Source organism: Parus major, chromosome 3 (assembly GCF_001522545.3).
Source record: "Parus major isolate Abel chromosome 3, Parus_major1.1, whole genome shotgun sequence".
In the NCBI taxonomy this organism is placed as follows: Eukaryota; Metazoa; Chordata; class Aves; order Passeriformes; family Paridae; genus Parus; species Parus major.
The window spans coordinates 35,970,422-35,988,740 of record NC_031770.1 but is presented as its reverse complement, the minus strand read 5'-3'; the positions used below and the strand labels follow the sequence as shown (position 1 = coordinate 35,988,740).

The 18,319-nt window shown below is 34.6% G+C and overlaps 1 protein-coding gene across 1 annotated transcript in view; it reads right to left on the bottom strand.

Moving 5' to 3' along the window:
• The window catches only part of TTC27 (tetratricopeptide repeat domain 27), a 113,562-nt gene that overhangs the window by 27,565 nt on the left and 67,678 nt on the right, over positions 1–18,319 (bottom strand). The window contains exons 11-12 of the mRNA XM_015622281.3: positions 4,987–5,082; positions 2,800–2,922 (exon numbers count right to left, since the gene is read on the bottom strand). Coding sequence (XP_015477767.1) covers positions 2,800–2,922; positions 4,987–5,082 — 219 coding nt within the window. The remainder of the gene's footprint in view (positions 1–2,799; positions 2,923–4,986; positions 5,083–18,319) is intronic.

Sequence of the window (18,319 nt, the reverse complement as noted above, 5' to 3'; positions counted from 1 at the left end):
TGCCATAATTGTTTCCTAGCTCAAATGTTTTGAAGTATCTGTATCATGCAAGATAAGAAAAATAACCCTGTAGAACGTGATTTGCTGGGGTATGCTGGTCTAAAACCAGACTCTGTATCATGCTGTATACTCTCATGAGATGATGGAATGGAGATAGGGCTGAAAACAGGCTGTTGTAAGATGGAATATCCATTTGATGCCAAATGGCAGATCTCCCACATCTATCAAAGGTGAGCAGCTACCATGTTACGGAGTTCTTGCTAGAGAGAAAGGCCTCACTTCAAGTGGACGAACTGAAAAGTCACATCTCTGGCTCACCCTTTCGCTCCTTTTAGCAGGGAAATAGTACCATTTTTAGGTGGAAGAGACCTCTTACACCTTCAACAGAGTTGTCCAATGTCAATAGTACTCTTGAGATCTCTGTGTCCCTCTCACAGTTAAAAGAAGGGAGAGGGGCACTTTTCAACACCAGTTCTCACGACACACATGGAGATGTCTCCTTTTGCAACAAGTCTGTTGATGAAATACGATGAGTAAAATACTTCAGTGAGAAAGCAACAGCAACTATCAATATACTATGCATTCAGGTTTTATAACAGATTTTTCTCCTTGCTCTGGGCCATTTTGCTCACTGCTTGGCACTCTATTACTCTTCTGCTGACTCATGTTATAATATTAGTTCCTACTACTTTTGTTTAGGTTATAAAACAAATTAATGTAGAGCCATATCTAGTAACAGTAACAAATCCTCAAAAAAGTTTGCTAAATGTTAGTGACATCTTACTCTGCATAATCTGTACTGCTACACGGCCCTGGTATAACCAAATGAATTATGTATTTTCTAACAGCACAATGTGGAGCTTCACATGGCCTTATCTAATGCTCTGTTTCTTTATAAGCAGATAATTCCAAAATAGGAGGAAAGAAGGTATTACTTTGATGTGTAAGTACTCATCACATTGGTATTGCTGATATTTAGCACTTTTATTAGATTTTTCAGGATTTAAATTCAGGTTTTTTATATAAAAGCATTTGTGAATGAAGAACATACAGAAGATTATTAAATAGAGTTTGTTCTTTCATACAGATAAATGCTAACCAAATTAATGACCTGAACATCTAGTGGCCAACATACTATTCCAGTACATTTTTGTGCATTTCTACAAAAATAACTACCAGGTTTAAAGACATCAAAACACTTTTGGTAAATATAAGCAATTCATACTCTGAACACTTTAAAGAGCACAGATATTCATTCCTCTTGCTGCACAGCTACATGTTTCTAATCTTCTGTCTTTTTTGATCCAAAGCTAGCTTTTTTCCAGCAATGCTGTTATTTCATACTTACACAGCATTTTCTGTTTTTCAAAGCACAGCACAATCCCTCATTCTGAAAGCATTTTTAAGCAGTTTCCTGTGTCAGATATCCTGTCCTATTCTCCAAGTGCCATTTTCATAACTCCCTAAGGGCAGTTTGTGAATGTAACTAGGACAAAATTCATTTCCAGGAAATGGAAAATACTGACCTCTATTTCTCCACTGTACTGAGAAGATTGTGATATTAGCATGCTATCCCCAAGGCATGCATAATGTGGCACAGAATTTGCCAGCAAGACATATCTGTCAGTTTATAATGAAAAAAATCTAGGCTTTGGTGCATGACAATTAGAAAAAAAAAATGTAAGTATAAGGCATTCTGCTTCTTTTCTATCAACTGAAACTATATATCTCTATTCATTAAGCTTAAATTACATTAGAGCATAGTCTTTCTGCCTGTGGTATCAAAAAGGCACATGTACATTCATACATTTAATACTACCATATACCAAACAGAGAGAAAGGAAGGAAAGAAGAAACTGTATTTTAATCTGAAATTGAAAATTTCTGAATATTTATATAAATTCTGAAAACACTGCTTGATAGCATAAGTTCCTGCTACAGTCTATGTAAGAGTTTGCATCAGAAAGAGAACACAACTAAATTTACATATAGGTAGGCATTGCTCCCTGGTATAATTTTCTAAAATCTTCCTACCATTACTCTAACACTAAAAGCAAAATAATCAACAATAGGAAGGCTAATATAGCCTGTTACCAGCAATTTTAAACAGTTTTAATTTTAAACAGTTATGTCACTGATACGCAGAGTTAGGTGATGGCTTTTAATTGTCTTTGGAGCTGATCAAACACAGTGCTAAAGAAATGATGGAGAAGTTCAGGAAAACATCAACAGATACTTAACAAGTAAAGCCTTTTAATCTTACACCACTTTTTTGTCTCAAGTGTTTGATTCTGTAATTTGAATATGTTAACATTAAGTAATTAAATATATCAAACACTGATGTTACTCTATTTAAAGTATTTTTTAAATCTACAGCTGACAGCTTGAAATCAAGTGCGAAAGAAAATATCCCCTCCAGACAGTTTCAAGACTCCACCATGAATGACTGCTACAGTTTACTTGAAATGCCCACATTGCTGTCTATCCATAGTAGTTAATTTAATTATCCGTGAATATTTTCAAGGATCACTATCACAATCTTCTTGCATCTCAAGTGGCTTCTTATTTACCAACTTCTATTTCATGTGGCCAATACTCCAAGTCCATTTTTTTTAGCATTCATGGCTTATGACAAGCTCTTATGCCATGTGTCCACTTTTCCTAAGCAGATTTTCCTGTGATGATACCCCTGTAGAAGTGACTGTCATTAGTGATTTCCCAGCCAAACCCAGACAATCCTTCCCCTTTCAAATGCTATTTTCAAGATGGGATGTCAGCTATATGAAACATTTTTCTTACCTTTCCATGTTGTCCTGCTCTTTCATAGCAGATTACTGCATCTTCCCACATTTCCAGCTCCTCAAATATTTGTAAGGCAGAGCTGGTGCATCCCAGCTCGAAGAGTAAGTTCGCAAGCTGACGCTGGAAAGATAAGAAATTCCAGGTAACTGAAAGTAGCAAATAATGTCTACAATTTAAAAATATGTTACAGGCATTTCTGACATCAACAGGAAAAGGTAATACGGAATTATTCTCCTGAAATTTCAGGTTGGAACCTCAAACAGTGTATATACCTCAAAACATCCTCCCAGCTCAATGAAAACTGTTGTGCTTTGAACAATTTAACAATATAATACACAAATATAAAGGGACATGGCAAGAATGAATTGATAGAAATGAACTTCAAGCCCTTAAATGAGGCCCATGCAGTTGGAGAACAGCTGCAGCAGGATGTTGGGAATGCCAAGTGGGAAACAGAGCCCAAAGAAGGGAATTAAAGCCCCTTCTAGCAATGCTCTGTCACAGTAATCTGCAGCCATGGAGAAACAAAGATGGAGAGAAAGGCTCTGATACAATTCTGTTCAGTAGCTGTGAGAAATCACTGTCCCAAACAGCCACTGCCAAAGGGTGCTGGTTTTTACCTAAATCAGTATTGGATTTGAGTTTAGGTTCACCCTAAACCCTAGTCGAGTTTTCCTCACAGTTCAGTCAGCCTCTTTGTTATTTCAAATTCAGCTATTATTTCAGTGTACTAATGAAAATAAATGTCCTCAATTCAAAACCAAACATGGCGTGTTTTCATGACTTTGAAAAGTCATCTTTGGTCTTTATATTTTAAAATATCAAAACTGAAAATAGGTTTTAACCTTTGAAGAAAGGGCAACTTATGTACTATGTGTGACAGATAGACAAACAGGTTTGCAAAAATAAATGGGAGCATTCTTTGTATGGACCGTAACTTGTGCTATGATATCCCACAGTTAACCTATGCAGTGGACTTGGTGATCCTGAATGGACTCCATGAAATTCTGTACATATGTCATGAACCTATCTTTATTGGTCTGGGTTCAATATCTGTTGCAAATCCAAGGAGTTACTAGAGAGGAATAGATTAGTAGTAAAAAAATTAACATCTGGCTACAACTCTTTTGATATAATTATGTAACAAACTCTGAAAACATCTTTATTAGGTTGATATTAATCACTTAGGAAAAAAAATTGCCATTGTCTAAAACTAAATCTCATTGATGTTTAACTAAATTTATTCAGTTATATTTGGTAAAATTTATATATGCACTGCATCTTCATTACTATGGCTAGAAGATTGAGTCATCTTTCATTATAAATCCCTATTTTAGCATTTCTATTTTTGGCTTAGAAAATTGGCTTGGATTGAATGCCACTCTGACAACTGGAAATGAAAACCATATTTGATGGTTATATTTCAAGTGCCTGTTGAAAGGTTATGTAGAAAAACTTGAGAATGCTCAGAGAAGATATGATTGGTTAAAACAGCATGCACTGAGATTAGAAATCAAAAAGGAGTAAAACACCATTAAAAGTAAACCAACATGAATACCTTTGGAGGTATGCAATGTTAACAATTTTCTCAAGGTTGTTAAATACAGCATCGTCAGATAAGACTTTAGTGTTTAGTTCTGTTCTAGAAAATCAAGGTGAACAGTGTAGTTATGGTATAAAAAATCCTGTCAATACTAGTAAAAGAGGGGTCTATCTCAAAAGAAAAGCTTTCTCAGCTCAAGTTCTTCAGTGTACCACTGACTCCCAACCTGGCTGACTTCACTATGATCAACTTTCCAAAGTGAACTTTAAAAAGCAAGAAAGAAGCAAGTAACAGTAGCATAAGTAAACCAGTAATAAAAGGTATTAAAAGACAGTGGTGAGTTTATTTTAATAGGAGATATGTTTGAAGCTTGCAAGTTTTAGTCTACTTTGTACTGGAAAAAAGTAAAGAATTGCACTAATAAGCAGTTACTCCTGTGCATGTCAGAACAAGACATCTGAAAGCAAACCACTGTAGAACTTCACTTCCCTCCAGAAACACCTGGTGTATGTTAGGTCTTTATTTCTACAGTGTTTCAACTCAAAGTCACATCACACTCATTGACATTGGAGTGATTCAGCATCAAAACCAACCACTACAGACTTTTAAGATTAAAAGATTGAAATGGGAATGTTTCACACCTGTATGGCCCAGTGTGGAGGCACCTGACAACAGTAGAAAATCTTCATGCGTTCAGATACTGATGTATTTGTATTTTCAAACTGGTCTGCAAGTGCCTGTAAACACAAAGTATATCCCAATTTAGTATTTACTTAGACTTCATCAACCTAACTTCCCCATAAATTCAAAGTAGGTGGAATTTTAGGCATTTTTGACATAATGGAGAAATGATGATCAACCATAATCAATACCAGGAATAAAAATAAAACTTACAATCCCAAGCAAACACTTGCAGAGTCAAACTGCATCAACTTTTGAAGTGACTCTGCCTAAAATGCATTTCAGTCCTGAAGCTAGTTTTCCCCTAAGACAGAATTGATGTGTTTTAGGCATGACATTTCTTATTAAAAAGAGAAAGACAAACATATTGTAGTGGACCATGGTTTTGAAAACAGTTCTAATACAGAATAAATTACTGTGACTTGGCATACAATTCAATTCAGGCAATTTTCTTTGTTTTGGTGGAGCTTTGGATTGCTGAAATATTTTCTTCTGAAGCCCTTTGAAAGAGAATGGTAACTTTCACAGAGAAAAACTGCAACACCCATTTTTTCTCCGAAAATCCATATGAAGTTATTTAAACCAAAATCCAATAGCAAAAAAAAGTACAGTATTAAAGGAGGCTATAGCCAGAAAAGTAGTTAGAAATTTTAAGATAAGGGAGAAACTCTCTTCAAACGCTACTCACCATTAAGTAGCAAATTTAAGGCCAGTGTATAAATAGGGGGATACAAAATTACTTGTGGTCACATGATTCACCTATCAACATCTCATTAATAATTCAAAGACTTACACATAGTGCTACACAGGTCAGAATTTTCTCAGCTTTCTGAAAATGAATGCAAAGATTCCCAAGCAAAAAAAAAAAAAATGGATAAGATCACCTCTCTCTCTTTCTTTCTAAGCCCAAATGTTGATATCAATAATGCAACTGACAGCTGCATAAAATCAATTCTGTGATTCAAACTGCTAAACATCTTGTAACTATTATTGATGTTAATGGGATTTACTAAGAGGCTTCATTCTTTTAATAAGAAAAGAACATGCAGCAATAATTTACCCTCTAAATTGATGTTTAACCTCCCAATTCTAAATACTAATATTTCACATATTTCATCTTATTCACATTCTTTTTCATAAAATTATCTCCAGAGGCCTATTCCTACAGATTGTCCAGAAACCTATGCCAAGCAAATGGCTGAGATGTATTTGTAGTAAGGAAAATGACACATTAATAAAATTACATTCCATTAGACAGTTTCAGGCAATCCAAAAGAGTCAGATTAAAATAAAACCTTTAAAGTAATATTTGATTTTAGAACTTATTTGAATACAAACTACATAATACATTATATTTCTCTGTTTTAGTTCTGCTGAAATGTTTAAATGCAATGCAGAAGCACATTTTTCTGTACTTATTTTGTTGTAGCAAAAATTAAACCAAAAAAATTGTCCAATTCCTTGGGTACTCACGACACCAAACAATGTAGTAAAATGCATTTGAAAAATTTAAAAACAATAATTGCTCTAAGCTTTAGAAAGGAAGGAAACTTCTAAATAAGTCCTGCAAAATAATGTTTTTGAGGAGAACAGGGAATGAAAGGCAAGAAATGTTTTAAGTCAATCAAAATAGGTTTTTTCTTCAAAAAGAAAAACTGAAATACATAGAAAAACATTTTTTCCGAAGAACTTATTTTATTTTAAAATGTATCCTTCCTACATTTCACAAACGGAAAAGCCTAATGTCAGCAACATCTTAGAGGAGAATATAATATTAACGAGTTCTCCCCCTACCCACAACCAATACTGTACTCTGCTCAGAGTTCTAACAAAAACTGAAAATGTAGGTAAGCTTAGGAATATTACACATTCCTTAAGAAGAGTAGATGACTGAATTTAGAAGTCCTAAAAATCTGTGGTTAATGCACTCTTTAATATATTGAAAAAATAAGGTCTCACAGTTCTGCCTACTATTGAACTATAAAAAATGAGTTAACTTTGAATTTTGAGTTTCTGAATAAAGCTTGAAGAAATAAAATTTGGGTTGCGTAATGGCAAGAAAATGCCAATTATTTTTTTTTTTTTTTTGTATAATGGCAAGAAAATGCTAACATTATGGCACAGCTAATACCTGACAGATATTAGATCCAGAACAATAAATTAAACAAGTGAGCACTATCAAACGAGCAGTCTTTTTCATTAATAACCTTCAACATAAATACACCCCAATAAAAAAAGTATGCAAATATAGAATACTTGCAACACAATCTGATATAAGATTTTGTGACTTAGTTTAACTGGAGACTCTGATTCCTGCCTTGCAAGTTTTTAAATAGAAATAGAGTAGAAACCAACTAAAATTCACAATTCCAAATTATATGAGTTCTTAGACATGCAATATTTAAAAATATTAACAGGTTACTCTACTACCATGTAACACACCCTTTTCCCAAGGTTTAAGCTGTCATAGCAATGAGTTATCAAGTCAAAAAAACACAATATGAAGACACATTAATTCAGTCTGGAAACAACAAAACCAGATAGTTCTGATGGAATTTTATATTGTGAGCAAAGACTATATTATTGCCACATTAAAACGGTAAAAGACAGCTCTAGAACGTAAAATGCATTCTCCACACGTCACACTCCAATCTCTGCTCTGAGATTAAGCAGTACAATAGGAGCCTGTTTGGGATAAGCATACCATGCTAATTGGAAATAATCACAGTAGAGTTTTTACTTATCACCGTCAGTCTAATCACTTTATTGATCAATCTCAGCTGGTAATTATCCACAACTTGAGTACATGAAGCTTGAAAAGGACTTTTCCCTCCTTGGACATAAGTTTTCTATGTTCATTCCCATTGTATATTCTTGCTTTGTTTCTATGTTCAACATATGTGTAACACCACGAAGGTCCTCATGATAAAATATCAGCTTTGATCTTCAAGCCTGACCAAATTTCAATCTCTTTTACCACTCTGCCTGTTTTACCATGCTTATCTTCAACGGCTGAGTTAGAACTTTTTCTTCTTTTTAGCCAGACCTTCTCTCTGTGCTTAATCTCTGGAAATACTATTACAACCTTACAGTTTCTGAGTTGTCATTTTTTTCCACAATATTATGCTGTTTGATTTCTCTACCTACTTACTGTACAGTTTTTTAATTTGTTATTCATCCTACTGCTCTGAAATCCCTCCCCCAAAGATTTGTTCCTTTTGTTAAAATATAATCTTAAAATAGCTTTTTGCATCTAAGATAAATGAATGGCAAACCTTCACATGCTTCTTTCTATTCTTAACCTCTTTATTTCAGATGAAATAGTTTACTTGCTTTAAAAAATGCCTCTTACTATGTAATACTAACTATATGAAAACATTTTTTCCTATCCATTTCACCTGAAGGATGTCCTTGTCCAAGCTTATTTAGAGGAAAAATCCCCCTGCAACTAACAAAAAAGCCCCAAATTCCTATCCTTTGAAAAGAGCCGGATATTTAATGCTTGTCAGAAACAACACCTCGCTTGTCCGGCACCCACTTAATTTCACCTGGACCTCCCACCTCAAAAATCTCAAAGATACAAATACTCATAACAAAATTTAACATTGCTGGCCCAAATAAAACATTGGAGCCATTTTATCCATGCAATTTCATCTCAGTTCTTCCCAAGTTTTTCTATCAGTAATACACACTATGACTGCACTGCTTTTTTCTTTACCTATCTTTTCCAACAAGAACATTTTCCAGTTTTCATGTAACAGTCACAATTGTTCCACCAGATTTCCTTCATCTGTGCAACAGCTTGCTTTACAGTGTTAATCATCATAGCTTGTTTATTTTGTTTTCCTGTCTTGTCCCACTGCTAACCAGACATCCAGCTGTTTTCCACCAACCACACCCTATTTAAAAACGCTAGTCTTTACCGTGTTAGTATCCAATCGTTTGCTATCCATTCACCAGTACTGCTATCTCCACCCTTCTTATGTTTCCTCATACCCTTTGATTTATCCTGGGACCCTTGTTATTCCTCTTTATTTATGACTTTATGGGCAGGAAAATTAGATAAGTCTTCTCTAGACTTCTGCTTCTCAGTCTAGAAATCTTGTCAGGCTGCCAGAATCAATCCCTAGTAAATAACTCTGGGACTCCAGTGGTGATGGTCTACCCATGAAGTCCTCTCTACATGAATGATAACACCAGCCATAAACCACTATGTTTACCCACCACCTAATCCCAGCTAACATGGTGACTGTGGCATTATTTTGTCCTGATTTTATCCTTCTCTAGCACTTCTAAGCTGTCCTGCTTCTCACATTTTTACCACATTTGACATGGATTTAGCTTGACTGGATGAATGGAAAAGTGCCTTTCAGTCTTTTATAACACAGAAACTCCAGATGCACTTTACATTAAATTCTTCTAATTCTACGGTTCCTTTTTTTCAATTTCTCCAAAGACTGAAGACTCCTTCTGAAAACCCCACAAATCACCCTGACCTTCCCATGCTCTGCCTAGACAACCACTTCCATTTTCCCTGTGCTCCTTCCATTTCTGTGCATTTCCTCTGGGTGATTTATAAGCAGCAAGTTGGTGTCACCACTCTACTTCTCTTTTATTCTAGTGGCTCCCTTAGCTACTCACACAACCTGTATACCTGTACCAAAGTATAAACACCAGCTGTAGGACTGCCTGGTGGGTCATGGCTTTGTGTCAGGCCCAAAAGTGCCTGGCAGCATCATGAGACAGCTGGAATTTTTCAGCTGCTTGGAAGAAAGGTGTCTGGAGAAAAAGGAGGCAAGAGGTAAAAGTACATCTGTGGGGAAAACAAAGCTGCCATCTCATCTGTACTTATGGTTCCTAAGGACTCAGCAGGTGTAGAGTTCAAACTGAACTGAACTCACCTATGTTATTTACTCAAAAAAAAAAGTAGAGGAAAGGTTTGTAAAAATAACAGCAACTACATGTGCAACTCTGATTGTGGAATTACACAGTTCTTATTTTATTCATAAGCTCACTTAAAAAATTATGAATGAATAGGAAAATTTATCATCAAAAAGCTCCTTTGATTTCCTAACACAGAAGTCTGTCTCATAGACAGTTTCTACAGTATTTATGAAACAAAGTGGGCATTTTTTTAAGCTTATGAAACATTCAGTTTTTGTGGACCCTGCAATACATACACACTTCTGTAAAACTTTCAGAGATTCACTCATAAATTAATTCAAACATTCACAAAATTTAAGACTAAATTAAAGACCTAAATATTTAATATATATAAAATAAATATTTAAAATATTTATTTTTGGAGGCAGTGATAGCAAGATACTTGTTTAACAGAAAATCTACAAAATTCTTGATGTTTCAAAACATTAATTGGCTTTATTATTTTTCACATTGACTTCTGCCAAGTTACATTTTCTAACAATAAAGTCTGAAAAACGTTCAAAAGAAAGAACTACAATCCAAGTTAATTTAGGATGTATTTCAATAGTAACTGTGGCAGCCTTGTTCCACAAGTGTACACAATAATACATAAACACAGAAAACTACTAACAAAACCTCCATTCTCCCTGAAGAACCTATACATAATCACTGTCTAAAATTCAGAAACTGTAAACATGTCAGATAACAGGTGACAGAGATAAATTAAATATGGAGAATAATTAGAATTTTTGAATTATTTTTTCCTCTGAATTAGGTATTAGGTGTTCCAAGTTTTTCTAGTACAAGAACTATTTTAGCAGATATGCAATGTAGATATGCAATTAGATCTTGAGTTACACTCCTTTTATCTTGCTTTTAAAAAACATTAAACACTATTTACATTTCAAACAACACACTTATTTCAACAGCTCTTTGTCAACCCAAGTGCTCCTGTAACAATAACCACCAGGACAAACTGAGACATATGCAGACTTATAAAATCCAATGGTCAAATTTAAACTACCAGTGAAGCAATGCCAGAAATGATGAAACTAATAAAAGTTTTCATATAACAGTAAAGTTTTGCTTAATAGGAGAAAGTAATTTCTGGTCTAGTCCAAACTTCATGGCAGATATTATGACAAAATAATGATTACTTTATTGATTGCCAATTTTATCACTAGAGAAATAGATACAAAATCAGTTCATTGGGTCAGATTACATTCAACCATTATTCAAAACAGCATTTTGACAGTTCAGACAGAACTTTTTTGTTAACACTAAACTAAAACGACTTAAAGGCAATAACAAGCTATCCTTTGAAAAGCTCAGAATATATATTTCTGTTAAACAACGAAACAATCTCTGAACAGTTAAGAACAAAGGCATCAAAACACACAGCAAAGACCATTAAGCAAGGATGCATTTCAACATCAAGAAGAAATCTCCCACTCATTTATCTAAATTTCAAAGGGGAATTATGACATTAAATACTCGAGAAAATATTGTTACAGTGATCACTATTATAAATTGTGATTTGCAATTCATGGAAGTGTAAACAAAAGATTCCTTACACTGTACAAAGATGCCAATCTGAATTCCACTACATACTGGAGATTTTACATTATTCAAATTCTCAGAAGGACAAAAACATTCTGTGAGAACTCTGCAGAAGTAAAATGCTTAAAAGCACAAAAGTATTGCCTCTTTTTTACACCTCTTTAAAATCCAAGCCTTAGTTTCATTAAAATCTTGTTGCCTTGAAGACTTGTGCTTTTGCTCATTTTGCAAATTCACCCTCTCAGTCATTTTTCCAATCAAATAATTGCTTGTTAGGATTGACCTCAATTGGTGTGTTTATTTAAACTGAGGACTGTGTATCACACCGCTCCCTAGGAACTAACAACTGGTTTTAAATCTAGGAAAACTAACTTTACCATGTTGTATAGCACTGACTGCCTACTTGATATTGTAAATGAAAGGCTACAGGCTGTCTGGAACACAGAAACTGCAAAGATTTCAGGCTGCCTCACAGAGAAAAACTACTTACAAGGTAATGCAACTTGAAACAAAATTAACTGAAACATTCAATTAGAAGACTTTAGGAAGCAAGTTTTCAAACCTAAGTCTGTTTGCTCTGAAAGCAGTGCTTTGCACAATGCTTTGTTAAAAACCTCTTGATAGTATGTAGTTACTACACTGATAGAAAACACATTCGTGACTCAGGTTATTCCTGGGTCCAAAAATGGAAAACGGTCCCAGTTTCTAGCAACTTTACACACAGAAGGAAAAACGCTGATTTCCTTTAACTGAAATGAAAACAAAAATTTTCTATGCATATTCTCTCAAATTAGAGTAATCTCTTTTTAAACAGCAGACTAATCCCCAACTAATACTTTGCTTATTTTTCCCTCCCACCATCGACTCAAAGGAGAAATCTCTCTGATCTGTAAAAACAGGAGCTCTTCTGGTACTGGATTCAGCACTATCCACCCCACGGCAATGTTCCAGTAGCTGATTTTGATGGATTCTTCCATCAAAAGAATGGAAGATGCTCCAGCTCTCAAGGATGTAAGTACCAATAGTACTGATTATACATAAGAAACATGGATTCTCCTCTGCTATCTCCTTTTTCCTTGTCCCCATAAAACAGCTGAAGAAACTCCTTGGCACCAACAATTCCTCATGAAATACTTAAAAGCTTAAAGTTTCTAGGCTGAGAGGACTGCAAGTAGAGGCTTTTTCAGGACAGCTTTCTCTGTGGTATCTACACACAAGTGTCAGCACTTGACCTGAACCTGAGAATAATGCAGTATTCTCTCCAAGAGAGATTACAACTACAGAATTTCCTAATATAATTCAAATTTGGTGCATTTAAAGTTGTTATTCCCTTTAAAAACATAAGCAAATAAACTTTTTTTCTTTAAACAAAGGTTGTGTCAATTTTGCAGCAAATGAAGAACTTGCTTGTAGCCTTTAATAAAGATCTAACTGCTCTTGCACCAAAAACCTCTGTTTTGGTGCAATCTTCCCTTCCCAGCCCCATCAGGCATTACAATAAATTGTTATAGTTAGATCAAACATTTGTGTTTTCTTATATATAACAGATAAATTCTTTGAGAGATGCAGCTCTTCCTCAGAAAAGCCAAGAAACGGGATAGTCAAGCTCAACATTTTAATTTAATTATTTTTTTATGCAGTATATAATTGTTAGTTTGGATATAGTCATAAACTTTCATAACTATGACACATTTGAGCTATTGTGTATTGCAATCGGAACACCCTGATCACAAAGAATAATCTATCAGAAATATCCTACCCACTTTTTTTTTTTTCTTTTTTTACCTACCATATAGCAGATATTTGCATTTTGGTGATAGTAAATTGTGCAATAATGTATATATATACAAGCAATTAAAAAAAGAAAGTTGAAGTATCTGTAAATAGCAAAAAAACCCTCTCACTTAATATAGAGCATAAGTAAATATACTAGAAATAAATATTCAAAATAAACATTTGTATGTGGCAAAAAAAATTAGAACTTAGGAATTAGATGATCATTTCTGAAACAACAAATACTTTAAATAAAAAAAGAATTTCAAAGGAAAACTTCTTAAGACCTTGCCACTAATAGCAAATATGCAAACATTTACAGCTTCTTACCTAGGGCAAAGACTGGATGGTATTCTGTTGCACAAATAGAAACATCAAAGAGAAAAACACAGCAAAAAACAAAATGCCATGTATTCATGTAACTGCTTTGGTGCAAGCACATTTGGCTTTGGTGCAGTCACACCAAGTGCAATTCTTTCATGTTACTAAGATACCTGGAAAAAAGAAAGAAAATTATGTCTAGTCTTATCTAGATACCCATAGCCTGAAATCATACAAAATCTGCTGCTTTAATTGCCAGAAGCTCTTTTTTCAGTAACAAAAAAAATCAATTTATCATGGGGTTTTTTCACCCGCAAAGTGCTCTTTTGCTGCTGTTTTTCAACTATTTTCATTCATTTGAAAACTTCAAGAACATCTTCACTTATTTGGTGAAGGGGACAGGAACATAAAGGGAAAATACAGACAAGTTCAGTTCCTTTTGTCCTGAATCCAGCCAGAATGTCTCAGATAACACCTTGGGACACCCACTGTTTTCCCCTCTTACAAGAAAAAAAGATGATTTTTGCAAGAATAGCTGCCCTATACAATGAAACCTTGACTGATACCCAGTAGTTTCTGTTGAAAAATTACTTGGCAGGAAATAAACATTCTTCCAGTAGCTGAGCCTGACCCAGCAACCATACAGTGTATGATGGTAAGTACATTAGAAATATGACACACAGGCAAAGAGTTTAAACTTTAGCTATCCCAAAAGAAAGCAGTCACATGTAAAGAAATCTGTTTTCAATATATGTATTTTCTTGAAAGACATCCAATCCAGTTCTTCACATGTTCCTGGAAAGCTCTCCATACAGCAGGGAAAAACAAACAAACCCCTATCATTCTCTGTTGGTGATTGATCTACTCACCAAAGAGGAAAAATAAACATCTTCAGTAACAACTGGTTTGAAATCAGTTCAATTTCCAGTGAAAATGAAAACACTCTAAATGCATTAAATGTTCCATGCCTGATTGTATGACATATTCAAACAGAACTGCACCAAGCGCCCCTGAAGACTCAGTTCCCTTAATGGAGAGCCAGAGGGAAGAAGGCAGATTTCAGACCGAAGAAATGGGCAAGGTGGAGCTTGGAAGCTTCTGAAATAGCTAAAGATCACACTATAATTTGGCATTTTTGACCTTGTGTCTGAACCTGCAACATTATTAATTATTCTTAATTATTCTTAAGACCTCAGCTTGTGTGCATTTCACACAGGGGAAAACAAAGAAAGCAGAAGTGTTCTGTGGTAGATCATTTACTACATGTTTCTATTTCTAGGCAACTTCAGTGTTTTCACAGATCTGTATCTGGAAAAATAGGCAGGTATAGCAAGGCAATGTGCATAACAGCTACAAACAATAATATTTATGACATTTAAAATCCTAGTTCTGGCATGGAAGGTCATATTGCTTACAAAATCATCGCCATATTTGTCAAAATGCCTAAGCCTTATCACAAAACCACAGTGCTATCATTTACAATATTCAGTCAGAAAGCAATACTATGAAAAAACTGGGTAACTGCAAAAAAAGTAAATAGAAATAGTGGAAGGAATCATCATCATATATTACTCAGAGGGAGGCTGGACACCAGACTGGGGCCCCCAGGGAAGTGGTCTCAGCACTAAGCCTGGCAGAGATCAAGAAGCTCTCAGACACAACTTGAGGATGGTCACCTGCAGGGCCAGGAGTGGGACTGGATGATCCTTGTGGATACCTTCCAACTCAGCATATTCCATGATTCTGTGATTATAAAACTCATCATATATCAGTCCCAGTGATTATTTGAATCAATGGTCCTTAAATCAGTTTGGAAAGTTCAGAATCCTAATATATTCCTCAATTCATGACTAAAACTGTAAAAGGAACTAAATCAGTTGAATCAGGACAGAAAAATCAGTTCTCTGGTTAGAAGCTACATCTAGCATGCACTACTGCAAAGTTTGTCTCTAGTATAATATTCTCCAATCGATTCCTTACATACCAGATTCTCCAAATTTCTATCTCCAAACATTTAGAAACCACACCAGCCACCATATCAAATGGGCTTTTTAACAACCCAACCCTCCTTGTAACTTAGTGAAAGTGAAGCCCTCAGCATGATGAAAATTCTTTCAGCAGAAACATCTATCAGAAAAAGCAGCTCTCACTCTCCACTACTACAGCACAGTTACAAACTAATTTAAATGTACCAAATTTTCATTTTACATGAAACTAGTTCTTATTTTTGTAAATGGTACAATCATTTAATCTAAAACCAGAAAAATAACATTTCCCCTTGTTAATTATACAATAGCCCATTCTTTTCTATTTTATCTTTTCCTCAAGCATTATTTTCCATCACTATTTCTGTACTTATCTCACAGGGATTTGTCACCAGTTTAATGACTTTTTCTACAAATCCCTTCATCCCACTTTCCGTGAATTCATATTCTCTAGGTCACAGATTACAAATCTCTACAGCTTATACTTCAAAATTTTGCTGCAGAGAACTGATCTGCTGAAATCTTTCTCTTAATAGTGTACAAGAAACAAATTTTCCAAAGAATTCTTCTTGATAATCCTTCATGTTGACCTGCATCATAAAAGTAAAATATTTCCAAGGTACTGTGCTGAAACACTACCCCTATTTGGCTCTACAAACACTTTCTTGCCTCTGAACACCTGAGAGTAATTATTTTCAGTTTTTATCAGATTTCCCACTGCAAATCTCCTTTGGCAATAAATACATTGGTTTCCCTTAAAATCACAGCCTGTAATGCTGACCTGAGGAAGTAAAATATTTTTTTTTAGTATCAGGAGAAAAGAAAAGCCCTACTGACAGACCATTCAGTCTTTCTTTACTGAGTGAATATATACGGGCAAGACCATGAACCACTAGTTACTGGGATTTACTAAGTTGGCTTTGACTTACTACCTTTTCCAACTTTAGCAAATATTAGAGAACCATACTCATTCACTTTTGGTACTTTTAAAACTAAAAGCAGTCTTCAGTCTCACTTCCTGCAATGGGTAAATCAACACTAAAATACCTTCTAAAGAAAGAATTTTTTAGAACAATGCTGGATCACTCTCAAAATATTAAAAGACACACAGACACAAGCACTTCTATCAATAACATTTGTCTCATTGTTATTGTGTTATTTCCCAGAAATTTTTTTTGTACATCTTCACTTCATTTCATTAAAGAAGGCGGCACCATCTACTACATGCGTGACTCTGAATTAAAGACTGAATTAATTCTCTGCTTTTCAGTACAGGTCACCATGGTCCTGGAACCTCTGGAACTACAATAATCAATGCACTTAGTGCCTTTTCATTGTATTGGAAAACTCATGCATTTGGCAGGCTTTTCACAGCAAGATTCTGCAGAGAAAACAGAGAGGACAAAGAGAACTGCTTTAATTTATTTAACTGATTTAACTTCTTCCCCTGTAATAAGCTGATCACCATTGTAACACAGATGATCACAATTGTAACTGCAAAACTATCATAATGAGGGCAATTTATACCTTCTCTGCATATATTTTTATTGTTCTGGAAAATGATTAAAAACTGGAAGGAATGCAAAATTCACTCATTCTTAATTTGGCTTTAAAAAGCCATTTCATGCAATAGCTTCCATATTTTTAGGAGACTACTACCCTAAACAAACAAAATAAGCATACGGATTTGTGTCATTGAAGTAAAGAATGACTGAGCCAGAAAGAACTATTAAAAATTTATGCATTGTGAATTAATTAACTTCAATACTACTTTGGTCAGCAAATAGTTTTTTTGTGTTTTTGTTTGTTTCATTTATCTGGGTTTTGTTGGTTTGCTTTTTTAATTTGCATCTTCTCTTCCTTTAAAAGATGAATTTGCATCAGCAGTGAGAATCAGACTGTCCTTCAATAATACAGAGCCTTATTTCTATGTTGGTTTTGGTTTTTTTTTAATCCAGGAGGATTCAATGTAAACATGTTTAAGACAACTCCATCTTTAATACAGAATTCCTGTTTGGTTTCATAAATCTAAATGTTCGAGTATGATAAATAGCCTTTCTCATGTCCTAAGCTGAGCAGTTAACTTGCCCCTGTTTTAAGACTTTTTTAGATGGAAATGGAAGTGTGATTAGCAAATAAAGCAAATGTACATTATGATCCAAATTAAACAAAATTACAGTCCATGTAATGAAAAGACAACTATCAAAATGAGTTTTGCATTTACTATTTTCTCTCTTCTTATAGATATCTTAGAAATGCACAGGCTCTGATTACACATTAAAATTAATATATATTAGAGTTTTAGTCCTAATTTTATAGAGCAAATACAAAAAACATGCTTTTTTGTCCTATCAGCTCCCAAGGAGTTTCTCAGTTCTGAATAAATTAGGTCTTAAACTGTGAAAGAAAACACATCTTTGCACCTGCCTGGCAGCTACTGAAGGCTGGTTTGTCCTTTCAACACACTTTCAATTCCAGATACTTCATAGTGATTTTTGCCAGATCATACATACTATTGCCCTTTAACCTAAGCATCGAAACATGTCCTGCTGGTATATTAGTTGAGATTTCTAATTATAAGTGTAATTTCAAACATTTAGTAATGAAATACATAAACATTAATTGAAAGATCAGTTTTTCTTACCCTAGTTACAACCACATCATCATTTGGACTTTATAGTTCTACAGGTACTGCCTGTATCATCAACAGAGATACTGAATGCATAAAGAT